General features: G+C 36.4%; 1 protein-coding gene across 3 annotated transcripts in view; it reads right to left on the bottom strand.

Annotated features, from left to right (window-relative positions):
- The window catches only part of THSD7B (thrombospondin type 1 domain containing 7B), a 903,223-nt gene that overhangs the window by 37,026 nt on the left and 848,496 nt on the right, over window positions 1–17,701 (bottom strand). For all 3 annotated transcript variants that reach the window (XM_036023677.1, XM_036023678.1, XM_028509548.2), the window contains 3 exons: window positions 11,794–11,938; window positions 9,794–9,909; window positions 7,365–7,482 (listed from right to left, as the gene is read on the bottom strand). In XM_036023677.1, coding sequence (XP_035879570.1) covers window positions 7,365–7,482; window positions 9,794–9,909; window positions 11,794–11,938 — 379 coding nt within the window. The remainder of the gene's footprint in view (window positions 1–7,364; window positions 7,483–9,793; window positions 9,910–11,793; window positions 11,939–17,701) is intronic.

The raw sequence follows: 17,701 nt of genomic DNA, 5'->3' as shown, positions 1-17,701 counted from the left end.
AGACTGTCTTAGGAGACACAAGCTGCCGATTTTTTTTTTACCTTAAACAATTGCATTACTTTCTCTTTTTCATCACTTTTAATTATTATTCTATTACAGTTGTCTCAATTTTTCCCTCTTTGCCCTCCTCTGCCCATCCTACCCCCTGATCCACAGTCAATCCCTACACCATTTGTCTATGTCTGTGGGTCATTCATACATGTTCTTTGTCTAGTCCCTTCCCTTTCTTTCCACCAGTATCCCCCTCACTCCTCCCCTCTGGTTGCTGTCAGAGCGTTCCATGTCTCTTTGCCTCTGGTTCCATTGTGCTCATTAGTTTGTTTTTGTTCATTAGCTTCCTCTTACAGGTGAGATCATATGGTATTTGTCTTTCATCGCCTTGCTAATTTCACTTAGCATAATATTCTCCAGTTCCATCCATATTGTCACGAAGGGTAAGAGCTCCTTCCTTCTTTCTGCTATGTAGTATTCCATTGTGTAAATGTACCACAGTTTTTTTTTAATCCATTCATTTACCGATAGGCACTTGGGCTGTTTTAAGCACTTGGCTATTGTAAATTGTGCTGTTACGAACATTGGGGTGCATAGTTCTTTTGAATTGGTGATTTGGGATTCTTAGGGTATATTCCCAGCAGTGGAATCAATGGGTCAAAAAGCAGTTCCATTTTTAATTTTTTGAGGAAATTCCATAGTGTTTTCTACAGTAGCTGTACCAGTCTGCATTCCCACAAACAGTGCACTAGGGTTCCCTTTCTGCCACACCCTTGCCAGCTTGTTTGTTAATTTCTTCATGATGGCCATTCTGACAGGTGTGAGGTGATATCTCATTGTGGTTTTAATTTGCATTTTTCTGATGGTTTGTGATGTTGAACATCTTTTCATATGTCTATGGGCCATCTGTGTGTCTTCCTTGGAGAAGTGTCTATTCAGGTTTTTTGCCCTTTTTTAAAATTGGAGTGTCTTCATAGTGTAGAGTCATACGAGTTCTTTATATATTTTGGAGATCAAACCCTTGTCCAGCGCATCACTGGCAAATATGTTCTCCCATTAAGTTGATTCCCTTTTCATTTTGATGATGGTTTCCTTAGCTATGTAGAAGCTTTTTAGTTTGATGTGGTCCCAGTTGTTTATTTTTCTCCTTTATTTCTTCACAGTACTTTCAAATCTCTTCAGCTCCACATTTCAGTCTCTTTTAAGAAACAAGTTTATCTGTGCCATACATTTCTGCTTTTGAGTATTGCATGTTTGTTGTCTTAGGTTGTGTGGCATGAGGATTAGGGAAACATTCCTCTCTGCCAGGGATTGGCGATCAGAGGAGAGCTGCTGTAAAACTGGCACTGGAGGGCTGGAAGGGGAGTTAGCTTGGGGACTGGTGAGGAATAATATACATGTAATATTCTACACAAGCTGCCTTAGCAAAGTCCTGAGGGTAGATGCTTAAAATATCAAAGGCCATGTGTCCTATTCTTTTTAGTACTGTGCTATTCTTTTTAATATTGAGGTTGGACACAAATATAACTGGAAAAAATCATTTTTATATTTTTGCCTATAGGTTCTAACATAGAGCCTTGAATGCAAAAGATAGTAAAAAATGTAGCTAGTAAAGAAAATAACAGTTATTAGAGCTATTGACCTTGTCATTCAATTTTGACATAAATGTCACCTCCTCAGCAGCCTTTCTTCCTCCATCCCTCACTTCCCTGCAACATACTTGTTGTTCTCCATCACATGACCTGTTTTTGTTTTGTGTTTATTTACTTGTTGATTTCCTATCTCTCTGTCTTGTTATCATCTAGTTTTCATGTAGAATATTAAATTTATGAAGTGAGGGACTTAGTTCCACACACAATACCCTCAGTTCCTGACACTCAGGAAGCATCCAATGCATATTTGCATGAATAACTTTCCTCTACAGTTCTGCCTTCAAGAATAGAACTCAAAAAAGCAGGTCATTATACCATTTATATTCCATAGTGCCACTCTTGAAAATGAAAGAGGATTCAATTAGATGCCTGAATAATAGTTGTCAATTTTATAAATCTTGTTGAATAAATAAAGCAAAACAACAATATATACACATTTAAAGCAGATCACTGAAGGGTTTTCAGATATTAAGATTAAGGAATATTTTCTAAAAGGCATTATTATGTTACAATTTAGGAGATCAAGACATCTAGGGTCAAGAAAGGATTCCCAAGAAATTAGCTAGAAGTGATTTAAAACTAGTGTTTTATCTATGTGCCAATGGATACTATTTAGATAATTTCCAAGTGTTTTATGTAACTTGATTTCTCAAGTACCATATTTTGCCTTGTATAATATACACTTTTTGCCCAAATTTTTGAAGGAAAAATAAGGACGTGCTTTATACATGGGGAGTACTGATTCTGTATCTATATAAATGTTTTAATTCTTTTATTTATGCTTATGCATTAACAGTGTAACTCCAGAAACCAATAATGATATCTGTATGCAAAATAATATACCCTGAATACAATAATTGGTTTGTTGAACTTAGATCAAGTTGTAACGAAAGCAGTTTCAGCCAATGATTCAATGAAATGCAACAAAGAGTGACGTATTGTTATCCACAGAGTAAGATAGATGATTCTGATTGTTATCCACTTGATAAGATAGGTGATGATGACTTTATTACCATAGGGTGAACAGCATGACATTTGTCTCTGTACATGTTAAGCAAGAGATATTATTGGAAAATCCCTTGGAAAATGTTGAAATGGTTTTTGTATGCTGCAAGGTTTAAGCTAAAAGTTAATAAATATGCTACAAAGCATGGTAATAGAGCTGCTGAGAGACTCTTTGGACCTTCTCCCTCAGAGAATGTCAGCAGATTGTGGAGGCAACATGAATAAAAGCTGCTTCAGATGCTAAGACAGAAGGCAGTGCAAGGGAAACCTCCACAGTGGCTGGAGGTGGAGCAGGAGGTGAAGACTTAGATTCTGGAGCAGCCACAAACTGGGATCTCTGTTTTGACCAAGATAATACAAGAGGGAGGTAATGGATTGCACCAGAAAAAAAGCATTGATGATTTCTCAGGGACACCTAAATGGTGCTTTAACTTTATGAAGAGAAGGTTTCAGTATGAGGCCATAAATGAAACTCACCCCAAAGCTTCCAACAGCCTATGAGAATCAAGTTTTGGAATTTTGTTCTCATGTTATTGATCTTCAAAAGACTTAGTATAACTTTGACCTGTCCCAAATCACCAATGTGGATGAGGTCCCATTCACATTTGATGTGCCATCCAACAGAACTGTGGATGCCAAAGGAGCAAAGACTGTGGCTGTTAAAAGAAGTGGTCACGAGAAAACACATTTCCCTGTGTTCTAGCCTATTGGGCAGGTGGGACAAAGCTACCACCTATGACCATCTTTAAAAGAAAAATGTTTCCAAAAGGAAAGATTCCAAGTGGAGTTATTGTTCATGTGCATGAAAAAGGATGGATGAAAATCTTGTTTCACAAAATCTGGTCATGAAGGCCTGGAGGATTACTTAAAAAACCAGCTTTGTTTGTTCTTGTTCACTTCAAAGCCCATGTTACCCAAAGGGCAAAAGCATTGCAGAGGACTTGCTGTGATACTTGGTGGGCTAACTAGTCAACTGCAACCTCTTGATGTGTCAGTCAGTAAACAAGTCCTCTAAGGCCCAAATGAAGAAAGAGTGGATGTTGTGGATGCAGTCAGCTGATAATGATTTAATACTTATAGGCAGGGTGAAGAAAGCATCCATTCACCCAGGTTTTTGATTGGATCCTAAGATTGTAGAACTGTGTCAAGAAGGAAGCAGTTGTGAAATTATTTAAAAAATATAGCATCAGCAATGCTGTGGATGGAACTGAGGGTGATGAAATTTACTGGGATGAGGAAAGGGACTCTTTGGAAGACACCAATAATGTAGAAATTGAAGAAGATGATACTTCTGATATTGACAGTTCTTGGCCTTCTGTGATGCATAAATATCATAAATTCATTACTGGAACATACAATTTCTTGTACTTTGTATCTGTTCTTGTGTTTTATAATTATTTGTTACATAAAATTTCTTGTAGCATATTGTGTTCAAAAGTAAATGCTCAAATTTCTTCATAATACAGAAAACAAATATCTAAATATAAATTAACAATTGAATTAAAAAAATAAAATGAAAGTTTTCTTCCTGAAATGTCGGGCCAAAAATGTGGATGTTCATTATTCATGGTAAAATTCAGCAGTTAACATTCCTTCCCTCTTTCAACTATACATTAGCTTACACAATGACTTTCCCTAGGAAATTTTTGTTTTATTGTTTATTTTTATTTATTATTCAAAGAATTAGAAAAGGTGAATTAAAGTTCAAACTAATTGCCTAGAATTTTCCAATAGTGGAATCCAGATTTGGAAGGTGTTTTTTTTTTTTTCTAGTAGACAAGAAAGGTCTGAGAAGTCCACATCACTAAATAGAACTCTGAAAAATTGAAACGATATTTTAATATTAAACTTACAATTTGGGGTCTAAGTTTTAAAGGTGATTTGTTAGCAGAACATGGCAATCTGTCATGTTTCAGTGGCAAAATTAGGACTTTCACAAAAATAATAACAGACATCTTCTGTTTCTTTGCACTGAATGCATTCTTAGGTAGTGATACCTAAGGTTGATGTGTTTATTTAGCGGGGGAGGGAAACAGTCACTGGCAAGGGCTGGCTGCCTTTGAGCTTATGAGCCAGTTTGCAAGTTTTTCCTGTCCAGGCTTTTCCCTACAATCCAGAACAACTTGTGCAATGACAAATATTAACAGAAATGTCTCCAATGTGCCAGGTACTATGCTTCATGGGAACTGGGGGAATTCACCCATGAAGAAACCAAACAGTGGGTTTGCTTCCTTAGGTAGACAACCATTAAAATGTAATTCGTGCATGATAAAAGTAGTAAGAGGCAGTAGTGGGGGTGATGGTGAGATGTTCCACAGAGGGAAAGGTGCCAGGGTGCAAAGAAGAACCCATTCAAGGATGTGACTGAAATGGACAATAGTGGAGCTCAGAATATCAACTGGACAGAGAAAGGTGTAGGGATAGAGAGGCAGGCCTGGGTGAGATCCCACAGGTCCTTGAGGACCATGCTGACAACACAGGGTGTTGTCTTTTTCTACTTTTCCATTCTACCTTTTAGCACTCTGGAGTCACACATACCAGCAGAATCCCATGTGGACAAGACTAGAGATTATAGCCACAGGATAACCAGGGTAAGTCACCACTGGACAAAAGAAGAACCAGTGATTCTGAAGGTAGACATCACTAATGTGAATAACACCTCTCACTTGTATGAGCCTTTAGTGAACTCATCAACATACAAATTATTTATTTCTTTATTCACTATTTTCTCTCAACTAGAGTGTAAGCTCCGTGAAAATAGGTAAATTATCTTATTCCTCTACTGCTGCAACCCCAGCACACTGAACTAAAACTGGCACATAGGTAAATCCTTAATGGATAAATGAATTGATGGATGACTCTGAAGTCAACAGGAAAACAACTGTTCAGATTGCATTTTAAAAATTTCACTTGGGCTATGAATGTAGCATATGGATTTTTAGTGAGGTAACAGAGTAAGACGAAAGTGGGAGATGAAAGTGACTGAGTTTATGGGATAATCTTTAAAAGATCCTAGAGAATTTCTGAAAATGCTTTCTACTGGTGGGTAGAAAAATGATGGGAATTAATATATACTAAATTAACATATTCTAGGCACTTTCATATGCCTCACATTACTTAATTCTCAAACCAAAAACAGTGCTTCTAATATGTGTATGAATTCTATTTTATAGATGAAGAAGCTGAGACTCAGAAAACTTAAGTAACTGGCTTAAGCAGCTGCAATATGAACCTAGGTTGCCCAATTTTAAGGTGGATGCCCAACTGGAAATTATGTCATGCTGCCAATCAGAAAACTTGAGGAACTATATAGGTCAATCGCTGAAATCTTGGTCCTAAAACTTACCATTTGGTTTTCTGAGGTTCTCTGCAGGTTCTAAATTATGCAGGAAATAGTATATTTTTATTAGACATTGTGATTTCTACATTTTCATTTTGAGTAATGCTCTGTGAAGAAATAGTTTTCAAGTTCCTTAGCCACATTTAGCTAATTCATGTTCTGGCTACCATTTTTAGCTCTGCCCTTTCCAGGATCTTCAGTTGAGTTAATGGAAGAGCCCTTTTTCCATGCTGCATCCTGTCTCAGTTTTTCAGATGATCCCAACTAAGGCAAGGAATTATAAATGACCCCAGCACACTCATTTGTGAGTAGCTCAGAAAGCAGCTGACATTCTGGTCCAGTGATCTAGTCACAGGACTTTCAGATACCCACTTTCAAATATCTTTGACTACTGGATCCAGGTCTGGGCATCCCCTTCTCCCACCCCAATTCCATGATTCCTCCAACTTGTTGTTCACATTCCCTTCTTCTCCCCTGCTTAGTGCCCAGCTGAGTAACAGGATTTCTCTTTATGTCCAAATTTCTGACATTTACTTGAGATAAATTATACCTCTCTTTCAGGGCTAGAATTCTATCCTATCCTAAATCACAGTCTGTGCATGCCTGTTATCCTCTTGTTGACTCTCATGCATGGGCACATGTTTTGGTCCCTACTTCAGCCCAGTGGCTGGAGTGCTGTCTATGCTTCTGTTGGTGTGGCTCCTGGGTATGGACTGCCTTCTGCATTTCTTGCCATTATGGAAACTTCATTTCCTACCCTACCATCTTACGTGGAGTTGGGAATGTGGGAATGACTATTGCCTAGTAGAATGTAGATGGGAGGGATGTATGTTACTTCTAACCTGGTCCATAGAAACCTCCACAGAACCAGCTGGATATAACCTTCCAGAAAACCTTGGTTATTTTGAAGTAGTAGAGCCTCTACCAATCAGTATCCTTGACTAATTTCTGTGGCATAAACTACCCTACCTTTCTTGTGAGTGAAAAATTAGTCTCTGGTCTATGATGTTAAAGCCACTTTGATTTGGGCTCTTACCTGACTCAGAAGCCAGAGATACTTACATAAAACCTACTTCTTCCCAAAACAACAGAGGCTGACATTTTTATAATTGGTTGAGCTTATGACCTTTTGAATAAATACTGTCCCACATAGCCATCAGCTCCTCTGGCAGTGGCCACTGTTCCCAGGTCAGTTCTTCAACCCCTGCCTCATCATAAAGGACTGATATGAGGCCATATCAGTCTCTCCTCCCCTGTGTCAACCTCATGTTGCCTTCAGCTGGCCACCATGCCTATGCCCATTTGCTAGCTACAGCATACTGAAAGACATTTAAATCTAAATTATTTAGTGGGAAAAAAACAGGGAATCCAAATACCTCCATGGCCACAAGTCTGTGAGCACTCTGTCCAAGCTGTCCACCCCGAGAGCTGACAGTCCACCACACATTCCACTAGGCAGTGAGTGCTCATCCTCTGGGGCTTCTCCAAGTTATGCTGCAGATGGAAATAAAATATGATTTTGCTGGAGAAGTCCTATCAACAGCAAATCAAAACATTATCCTTTTATGCAAAAGACTGCCCTTTATTCTATGATGATAATCTTTTTACATTTTGTGGGGAAAAATACCCTTTCTTATATACATTGTTGACAATCACAGAAAATGTTTGTCCTTACTTCACAAAATCAAAACTTGTCAGCTGAAATTTCTTTTCATAAATGTTAGAATAGCCCTGCAGTTATGGCACTGGGAAGGGCAGGTGGTTACATGACAAAGAGATCTGTCCTGTCTGTCACTGATCTGGCAGTGAACTGGAAGGAGGGCCCAGAGCTAAATTCAAACACATTGTTGTTATTCTGGGTGGGCCAATAGTCCTCGGAGGGCTCAAAACCAACTAGCTAGGCTGAAACATAAATAAAATAAGAATAAAACCCAAATCAATAACCAATCTAAAGTTTATTTAAAAAGAGCAATTATGCAAAAAAAATGGTCATGGGCTTAATCACGGGAAAAGCTGATGATATAGTTTGTTTTCCTCTTTGTCTCTCTGAAACCTTAGTCTAGGTAAAATCTACAAATTTTCTAATGATCAAGGTAGAAGAGGTCTTAGTAAAAGAATAAATCACCTAAGAAACACAGAAAGAATAATTAAAAATTCTGCTTTAAGAACCACACACAGAGTGCTCCTTTAGGAAGCCTTTGACGGTCAGCACGTGTTAAATGTTAGAAATCTCATACCAAAATGAAATTAAGGATTATAGTACAATTACTTGACAAGTGGGCAAAATGGAAATTACCATATGAGATCTATTATCTATATAATATGTGGATGTTTGAGTTAGGTTAATAATTTGGGACTACTTTAAACTACTATTTAAAAAAATAATTGTTGGACATATGGTATTTAGAAAGTAGAGAAACTCATTTTTTCTATTAATGAAAATTTTTATCTTTTTTGTGTCAAAAGATTAGACAAAACAAATGTAAGATTTTTTCAGTTATTTGACTTATTGTAGACTGTTGATTTATTTTTCTTGTAGCTGGCAACTTCTTGAGAGGCAGATATAATGAAATAAAATGCTAACATAAATCACTGACTCTTGGTTGACAGAACTCTGCCATGCAATAGCCAGTTTCAGAATTTCACCAAATGGGACATCCAATTTCAGATCGTTTGGTCTTAGAGTTGGTGTTGGTCTGCAGCTGCACTTTTGCTTTAGAGAGTGTGTTGTTGGGACACTACTTAACATGGTTAAATCAGGACAGATGAGGAAAGTTTTGTATTGATTTCAGTTTCTACTTGTGGACTCCACCTGTGTTAGGAGAAATGGGACAACTTTTATTTTGCCAATTTGTTTTAAAAAGGTTTCTGTGGTGATCTAATTTAACTGGCCCCATATTTTCGATTTATTCCAAAGATTGTTTAGTGATTCTTCTAGTGTGACAGCATATGGTCATATTTATTTCTATTAAATTTCCCCCTTGGTGCTTTCACTTGTATATCAGGAAGTTAATGCCAACTTTTTTTGAAATAGATTTTAACCAAACTCCATATAGTTTGTCACAGGAAAAATGAGGGCAAAAATTTTCAAACCTGCTAATTTGAAACTGCATAGGGAGGCATTTTAATTTAGTTTGAGAAGAAAAATACAACTGCACTAATTATCTAGCAATCAAATACTAAGAAAATTAGTGGAGTATTCTAAAAGCAAGTGTCACTGTTCTTGTTATATACAAGGGACAGTGTTTATCACATATGAAAATGAATCTCCTGCCCAACACAAAGAATCATATCTAAATATCAAGCCACCTGATGTCAATAGTTTGTTGGCCAGCTAATACATATAAATGAGTTATTAAAAATAATAAAATATATATTATTTATTTATTGATTTTTTAGAGAGAGAGAGAGTGGGGGGGGGGAGAGAGAGAGAAAGAGACATTGATTTGTTGTTCCACTTGTTTTGCACTTATTGGTTGACTCTTGTATGTGTTCTGGCCCAGGAAAGAACCCACAAACTTGGAGTATGAGGACGACGCTCTAAACAAAGGAGCTACCCAGCCAGGGCCAAATATATGTATTTTAATGAACACATTTCCCCAGTGCAAAATGGCCTTTCCTGGTCATTATGACTAAGTTCAAACTAGTGAGATATTACTGTATTATACTAGTACCAATTTCTCTAACTGAACCTAAGCTGTGATAAGAAATCAATCTGCCATCTATATCAAGCATCCTGGAAGTTACACATCAATATTAATGAAAACAAAGCCTTGGGTGTGAAATACAAGCATAAACAAGTTACCTGCTCACATTGGTCCATGCTGACTGGCTTGCCGTCACTGCGCACACAGCTCAGAAGGCGGGTCCTGACACCTTGCCCACATGTCGCATTTTCACTCAGCTGGCATGTGCTCCACTCTACAGGCAAAGAACCACCAAACTGAGTTTCAAAATCATGGCCATGAGCCCTGGCTGGTGTAGCTCAGTGGACTGAGCATGGGCTGCGAACCAAAGTATTGCCAGTCCGATTTCCAGTCAGGGCACATGCCTGGGTTGCAGGCCAGGTCCCTGGTGGAGGCCACATGAGAGGCAACCACACACTGATGTTTCCCTCCCTTCCTCTTTCTCTAAAAATAAGTAAAAATCTTTTCAAAAAGCATGGCCATAAAGACAAAATACAACAAACCTTTGATATCCGCATTGGTAGAGAAGCATAGTGTGCACATAATCCTAAAACCACTTTCAGCTGGCTTCGGAACATCATGCAAGTCTCTCAAAGAAAAACAACCAAATTGATAACAGTGAGTCACCTTCCTAAGTTTGCTTTCTTGAGGTAAAAAGCCAAGTGTTTGTTAGAAACCATCTAACAGTTGGCTGGGAAGGAAAGGAAGGCACTAACCAGGAAAACAAGTTTAGAATCATCTATTTGCTGAGGATAATAGAGAAAATAACCCAGAAATGAAGCTAGTATTTGATGTAAACTTGAAAATGTTTTCAAGGAATAAATATAATCATCAAAACAATTTGGTACAGTGAAATCAAGAGAGGTACCCCAAAAGGAAAGAGTTTAACATATTCAGAACTATATGGTCTGTCCCCAAAACTCTATATTAAAAAATATTCTCTCATCAAAAAAGGTTTTATAGATTTGGATAGTTGTATTACAAAGTAGACAACTGAGAGTTCAACTGAGAGTTAATTATGGGAGTTCAATTATCTCCCATAATTAACCTACCTCTTAAAAAATTTTTGTTGTTGGTGTGAATAAAAAGGACAATCTTGATCATATGCAATGAGAACCTTTTAACGGAGCTTTTCTGTATTTGGTAAATGATCTGAGAGTTTAAAAACATAGCAAACTCTTGGTATAATAAAATCGGTATTTTAAAGACATGCTTTTTCACTAAAGCAAATTTAATCGTATTTCTGAAAAATCACTATGAAAACTAAATATCTGAAGCACCTTTAACTAAAGAAAAGGAACAAAAACACGAGGCTATCTTTCACCTGTAAAGACAACCATACTGTTCCACAGAACTTTCTACAAGGTTTTCTACATGAGAAATCTCAGCAGTGCCATTGGGATTTCAGTGGGGAATTTATTTCAGAAAACAAGATTGCTTTGCACTGCAGGCACATGGCAGTTTGGTTGTCAGTATTGAATTCAATGCTGAGACTGAACATGGTTCCACATTTTGTAGCATTTTGTATATCTGCTACTGTGGGAAATGGTGGGTAGCAGATCAGTGTAACTAAACATTTTTTGGTATTGTACGCTGAGTACTGTTGTTCCCAGGAAAAATCTTAGTGGCTTAATAACAATGCTGTTAAAATTCCCAGTGCCTCTCAAACATCCCTGTCCAGATGGCAGGCTTATCTTTCACCCACACTGAGATCCATAGAGCAAGTACATCACAAGCTTGAGTTTTTTGAAATAATAGAAACCATTAAATAGCTAAATTCCATGACAGGATGAATATATTCTTTCCTAAGTGGTAAATTACCCCCTGATATTTTTATTGTGTCTGTCTATCATAGCTTAATTCAACTTTATTCTGAACTGTTGCCAAATTTTTCTAAGTATCTTTGAATTCAGAGATTCCAGGTGGCATTGCTGATTCTACATGAGTGGCTATTTCTTGCTGTAAAGGAACACTGGAAATATCAAAGTCTCAGCCTGTCCTGCAATACATTTGTGCATTCTATTGTTGGTCCTTAATCTGGAGAATGAATATTCATATGAATATTCTCCCATTAGTCAACATTAAGAGAAAAGGGAATGGCCATGGATTTCATCTATACCTGTCAGGTTGTACTGGAACTGGAAGCAATTTTCATTGAGGAGGCAAGGCCGCACCTGGGAGTCTTCAGCACACGTTGTCCTGGAGCTCAGCGAGGGCCTCAGCAGATGGCGGGTTCTTCTCTGCATTGTGTGGGGGTCACATGACTATGGAAACCAAAGAGCAAGCAGAGTTAGGGAAGACCCAGAGTTAGCTGAGAAGTTATAATTATCTGTAGGCACATGTGCAATAACTATAGGAAAGAGACTGCTGAAAACATTAAACATAATATTTAGGACATAAAACCATTATGTAATGCAATGTAAATAGTTTTTGGTGTTGTCTCCTGACAACTCTTTGTTTTCTATGTTACATGAAGCCTACATTTCTAATATCCATGTATAATTAGGTACATAGAACCTATTTCATCAAATAAAATGTACTCTGTACTCTCAAATAGGCTGCCCCTTAGCAAGCAAGTGAAGCATTTTGAATATTTAAATGAATGAACAAAGGAAGACACTATCCCGGTGCCCTTGGATAGTCTAGTCCAACAGAAAGAATCACACAGAACATTTTAATGAGAACATCATTTTTTAAATCCTGGAACAGAAAGATACACATTGAATTATGAAATCAATATTGCCAACAGATAAGAACTTTCCTCTTATTTGGGAGGCCCTCTGAGTCACCAATGATAAGCCACTGCATGCCATGGCTTTTTCAGCAAAATAAATGTACAAATGTGAACTTCAGAGATCTCCTGCAAATATCACTTTTCCCATGGGTCCACATGTTCTCTCATAGCTTCGATGCATGTAATGCCCTTGAGCCAAGTAAACCTGCCTGCCACATATTCTCCAACTGCTTTATCCATAGTGGATCTCAAGTCTCCTTAACTGGAATAATCTCTTTTCAGTTGCCCTACATCCTATCCTTCCCCTCCCTCAGAACACTAATGGGGCTTTAATCACTGACAGTCTTTCTTTTAATAATTAGAAATTCTCCTCTTCTTTACTGAACAACATTCTACCCATGCTGAGGATTACTCCATGCAACCTGCTTCTAAACATATATACATACACATACATTTATATGTTATACCTGCCTTTATAATATTATTATTCTTTATCATCCTGGCTTCTTCCTTTCTTTATAAATTCTTTGGATCATGGTTTCTACTTTCATATCATTTCCTAATATCTTGGTATATATTTTACACAGTGGTTGTTCAAAAAATAACATTAAGTATGGTCCTATGGTCCACAACAACACAATTTCAGACCCAGAAGTCTAAAGAGGTACAGAGATGCTCAAGCCATAAGAGAAATAAAAATCTCTGAATTAAAGTCACCAAATCGTTGTTTCCATATTTGGGATGTTCTGTTTATTTTTTATTCCCTTTACCTGTTCAGATATTGCAGCAAGAGCATAACCTGTAAATAGAATCTTCACTATTCTTCACAGTGATAATGTTTGGGTGCACTAAACTATGCAGAATGACACCACAAACTTTTTCTAATTTGAAGTGTCTGGAGCCATTGAAAGACACTTACTGTTCATGTGACTTTATAGTTGGATAACCTTTCAATATTTATAATGTAATTCTATATTTTAATTTTATTGAATGATCAAGAAGGGCCATTAAAACCAGGTAATTATTCTTAATTATCTGCAAATTAATCCCACACTAAATGCTTACCAATAGTTTATTATTAGTTCACTACAGAATTTGTTTGTCTGCATGGGAAGGAATAATAAATATATACCAATGAAAGAACATGAAATTATCTTGGTAGATATTCCTGATTACTTCTTTTCTACATTATAAAAAATTAATGCCTGGACCAAGTGAATATGCATAAGGATTTAACTACCAGTTTAGCCTAAGCCATCAAATAAAGCAAGAGAAAAAATGACAAACACACACACACACGTACAAATAAAATTACTAGGTAACCTTGAACAATTCACTTATATACTCTGTACCTTATTTGTTTATCTAAACCTAGGTGAGAAAGGGGTATATTTTGATAAGATTTAAAGATTTCCTTGCAGTCTATCAGTCTCTAGTTTCTAAGAATGGTGGATATGGTTTTAAAATATCTTCTTGAACCTAACCTGTCATTCATAACCATGTGATGTTGATAATCACCTTTTAGAAATTAACATATTGAAAACTGACAATGCAGTTAACTTTCCCACTAATACTTTTTCCATAGAAACAGGTGAAGAGGGGAGCATGAAGGACTAAAACCTACAAACACAGCTCAACCTCATCTTAGGCAATATTTTCACATTCCACCTTATAAACATTGTCCTAGTATTGCTTATAAGTGATAGATGGGCTACTGTTTCTCACAGGGACATAGGCATGGGGCTAAGAAAAAAACAGGGAAGGAGGCTTACATCTTTATTGGACCAAGACTCCTCAAATATAAACTTGGATCTCCTGTTTCCTGGAGTATTTATATAAAGATGTGTTGTCAACTTTATAAATAAAAAAGTGAGAAGGCAATGTGTGGATGACTAACCCAAAGTCAACTCTGGGCCAGTTTCATTATTAAAAAATCTGTGTTATATAGCTCAACTTTATTTGCTAGGAAAGGAGATGACCAATAAGTACCAATTATAATACTCCCCACTTCTCTGTGATTTTTCTTTCTGTGGTTTCAGTTGCCCAAAGCCAACCATAGTCCAAATATATTCTGTATAAAATTCCAGAAATCATAAGGTTTAAATTGTTCGCAGTTATGAGTAGTGTGATGAAATCTCATACTACCTCACCTGGGATGTGAACCATCCCTTTGTCTGGTGTAGCCACACTGTGTATGTTCCCTAGTATCTGAAGGAATAGAATTATTTCTCTAGTTCTCATATGTTTTTTATAAAATCTAGATGACAGTTCCAGAATAACACAATTTATCATTAAATTAATAAACATATCAATAAATCAATTTTATTTACCCATATAAATAACAGATAATTCAGATATTTTAAATAAATCTGAATAAGAATGTATAATTTGATATTTTTCTAATCAACACTGAACTATTAACAATCACAGTTTAATAAAATCTGGCATAATTACAAGTACTTGTGAATTTAAGTCACTCTGCAAATTTCTTGTCTGGAGATGAGCATGATTTCAAGGCCTGTCCTTGTCAGCTCTCATTACATACTGAAACCCAATGCCTTTATTCTCTTACAAGGTTTGTCTGCTGATTCTGAGATGGTCTCTCCCTCATTTAGTCAATTAGCCTTCCTGCCAGTAGCTTTGCTATTTCTCTCTATATCTTTCATAAGGCAACAATGGATATATGCTATGAACTTCAGTTTTCTTATTTGGAAAAATGGGGTAAAAAGATTCACAAAACTTAAATGAAATTAAACCCTCATTCTCAAAGTCTGATAAAGGATAAGAAAACCTCTAGGGGAGAAAAATCTGAGACTAAGAACTGTTAGTCATTACTCTCATATTTAAAACTTTCTCAGAGATTCTGAGGGGATCATTACAGAAGTAAAAAAGAGTTATTTGCACATTACAGTGCAACAGGGGAGCAACATCAAAAATATATAGACAGTATGCTCCTTAAAATTAAGTGAAATGTTATCTCCACAAACCTCAAAACTCAAGTGATAGGACTCAGTAAACAGAAATTTAAAAAATCATTTTCAGAAATAAATATAAAACTAGACAAAACAAGAATAAAAACACAACAAATATGCTTCAAATACAGAAATGGAAAAAGAAAATTGGAAATTAATAAAATTATTTAAAAATAATTTGAGAAAAACCAACTGAGGAGAAAAGTGGGGCAAAACAGATGCTAATACACATTTTGTTGATTTTACAAAAAAGAAAACCTAAGAGAACAGAACAATATAGAAAGTTTCAAGAAAAATTTTTAAAAGACTTGAAACTACTATTTAGAGGGTACATTGGAATCACTAATACTGAGCTATATCCTAGTAAAATTATTAGGCTTTAAAGGAAGACCTACAACCTAGATTACTTTACCCAGGAAAGCTATTATTTAGAATGAAAGGGCAGATAAAGTGTTTCCCAGACAAGGTAAAGCTAAAGTAGTTCATCATCACCAAGCCCTTATATGAAATGTTAAAGGGACTTATCTAAGAACAAAGAAGAAGATCAAAATTATTAACAGTAAAATGACAACAAACTCACAATGATCAAGAACTGAACCTTAAAAAAATAAAACTAAGCAAACAACTAGAACAGGAACAGAATCACAGAAATGGAGATCACATGGAGGGTTATTAGCAGGAAGGGGGATGGGGGAGAATGGAGAAAAAGGTCCAGGGAATAAGAAGCATAAATGGTAAGTACAAAATAGACAGGGGGAGGTTAAGAACAGTATGGGAAATGTAGAAGCCAAATAACTTATATGCATGACCCATGGACATAAGTAAGGGGGGCATTACTGGAGGGAACAGGGTACCAGACAGAGGAGGGCAGAGGGGAGAAAATGCAACAACTTTAATAGCATAATCAACAAAATATACTTAATGAAAATAAAGAAAAATAAATATTCTTTGAGTACCTAGGCAAGAATATGAGAGGGTTTATAAAGATAAAAAGTCAGATTATCATTAGACTTTTTGACAGGAAAACCTCATGTCAGAAAAAATTGCAGAACCATAATAAGGAATACACAAAGAAAAGAACCACTTATGGCCTAATGTTTAATATCTAGCAAAGTTGACTGTCAATGAAATGACCATAGCTAAACTGTTAAAAATATGAAAACTCAAGGGATATGATTTCCATGAACCATTCTTAGGAATTTACTGGAAACTGAGTTTTACACATCTAATATAGCAGGAAAGTCATCAATGTAAAGATATGTGGGAAGCCAAGTTTACATGCAGAACTTATATAAAGGCTATATGGTATTTGTATTTGTTTCTTACTGACTGGTTTAATTCACTTGGCACAATATTTTCCAGTTCCAACCATGCTATTGCCAAAAGCAGAAGTTCCTGCCTTTGGTTCACTTATGTGATCTCACTTATAAGTGGAATCTAACGAACAAAATAAACTAATGAGCAAAACAGAATCAGAGACATAGAAACATGGAACAGGATGATAGTGGCCAGAGGAGAGGAGAGAGAGGGATAATGGTGGAAAGAAAGGGAAGGGACTAAGTCAAAAACATGTATGAATGACCCACGGACATAGACAATGGTGTGGGGATTGACTATGGGAGTGGGGGTTGGGCTGGGCGAGGAGGGCAAAGGGGGAAAAATCGGGACAACTGTAACAGAATAACAATAAATTAAAAATTAAGAAATTAAAATTAAAAATGATGTATAATCTGAAGATATAGATAAAATGCAAATGTAAAAGAATGAGGAGGGCCTATGTAAAACTGTAACATTTCTAAGTACTTATGTTAGTGGTAGTATAGGGGTCATTATTATGAGAAGGCTTTTCATATTATGTGGAAAAAAGCAAATGTATAATTATGATATATTTTTTATCTCCAGTGTCCTTGACAAAGTTGATTCTCAGTATAGAAAAAAGGAGATATCGATGTATCAGTAGGATAGAACTTATGTGAACTATTATAATTCATCTTTATAAACTCACAAAATATTTCAGCTTCAAAATAAACAAATAATGCTAGAATAAATTTCAAAGCCCTGCCTACTGAAGTGGCCTAGAAACAGGCATGTGGCCCAGCAGGTATGGGCATCCCTAGGGTTCTTCCTGTGGCATTAAAGAACCCTTTGCACTAAAAGAGGCAGAGCTTTTTAGAAAAACAAGAAACGCGCAAGATGAGCCTGGTACATCTTGGCCTATCAGACAGCAAGGATGCTAACAAGGACCACAAGTCTTTATTCAAATGTTTGTCAAACAAATGTGTGAGCATTAATATAAATGATAACTGAAACAGATTAAAACA

The sequence above is a fragment of the Phyllostomus discolor genome, chromosome 4, assembly GCF_004126475.2.
Source record: "Phyllostomus discolor isolate MPI-MPIP mPhyDis1 chromosome 4, mPhyDis1.pri.v3, whole genome shotgun sequence".
In the NCBI taxonomy this organism is placed as follows: Eukaryota; Metazoa; Chordata; class Mammalia; order Chiroptera; family Phyllostomidae; genus Phyllostomus; species Phyllostomus discolor.
Note: the sequence above shows the minus strand (reverse complement) of the source record. Positions and strands in the feature narration are given on the sequence as shown.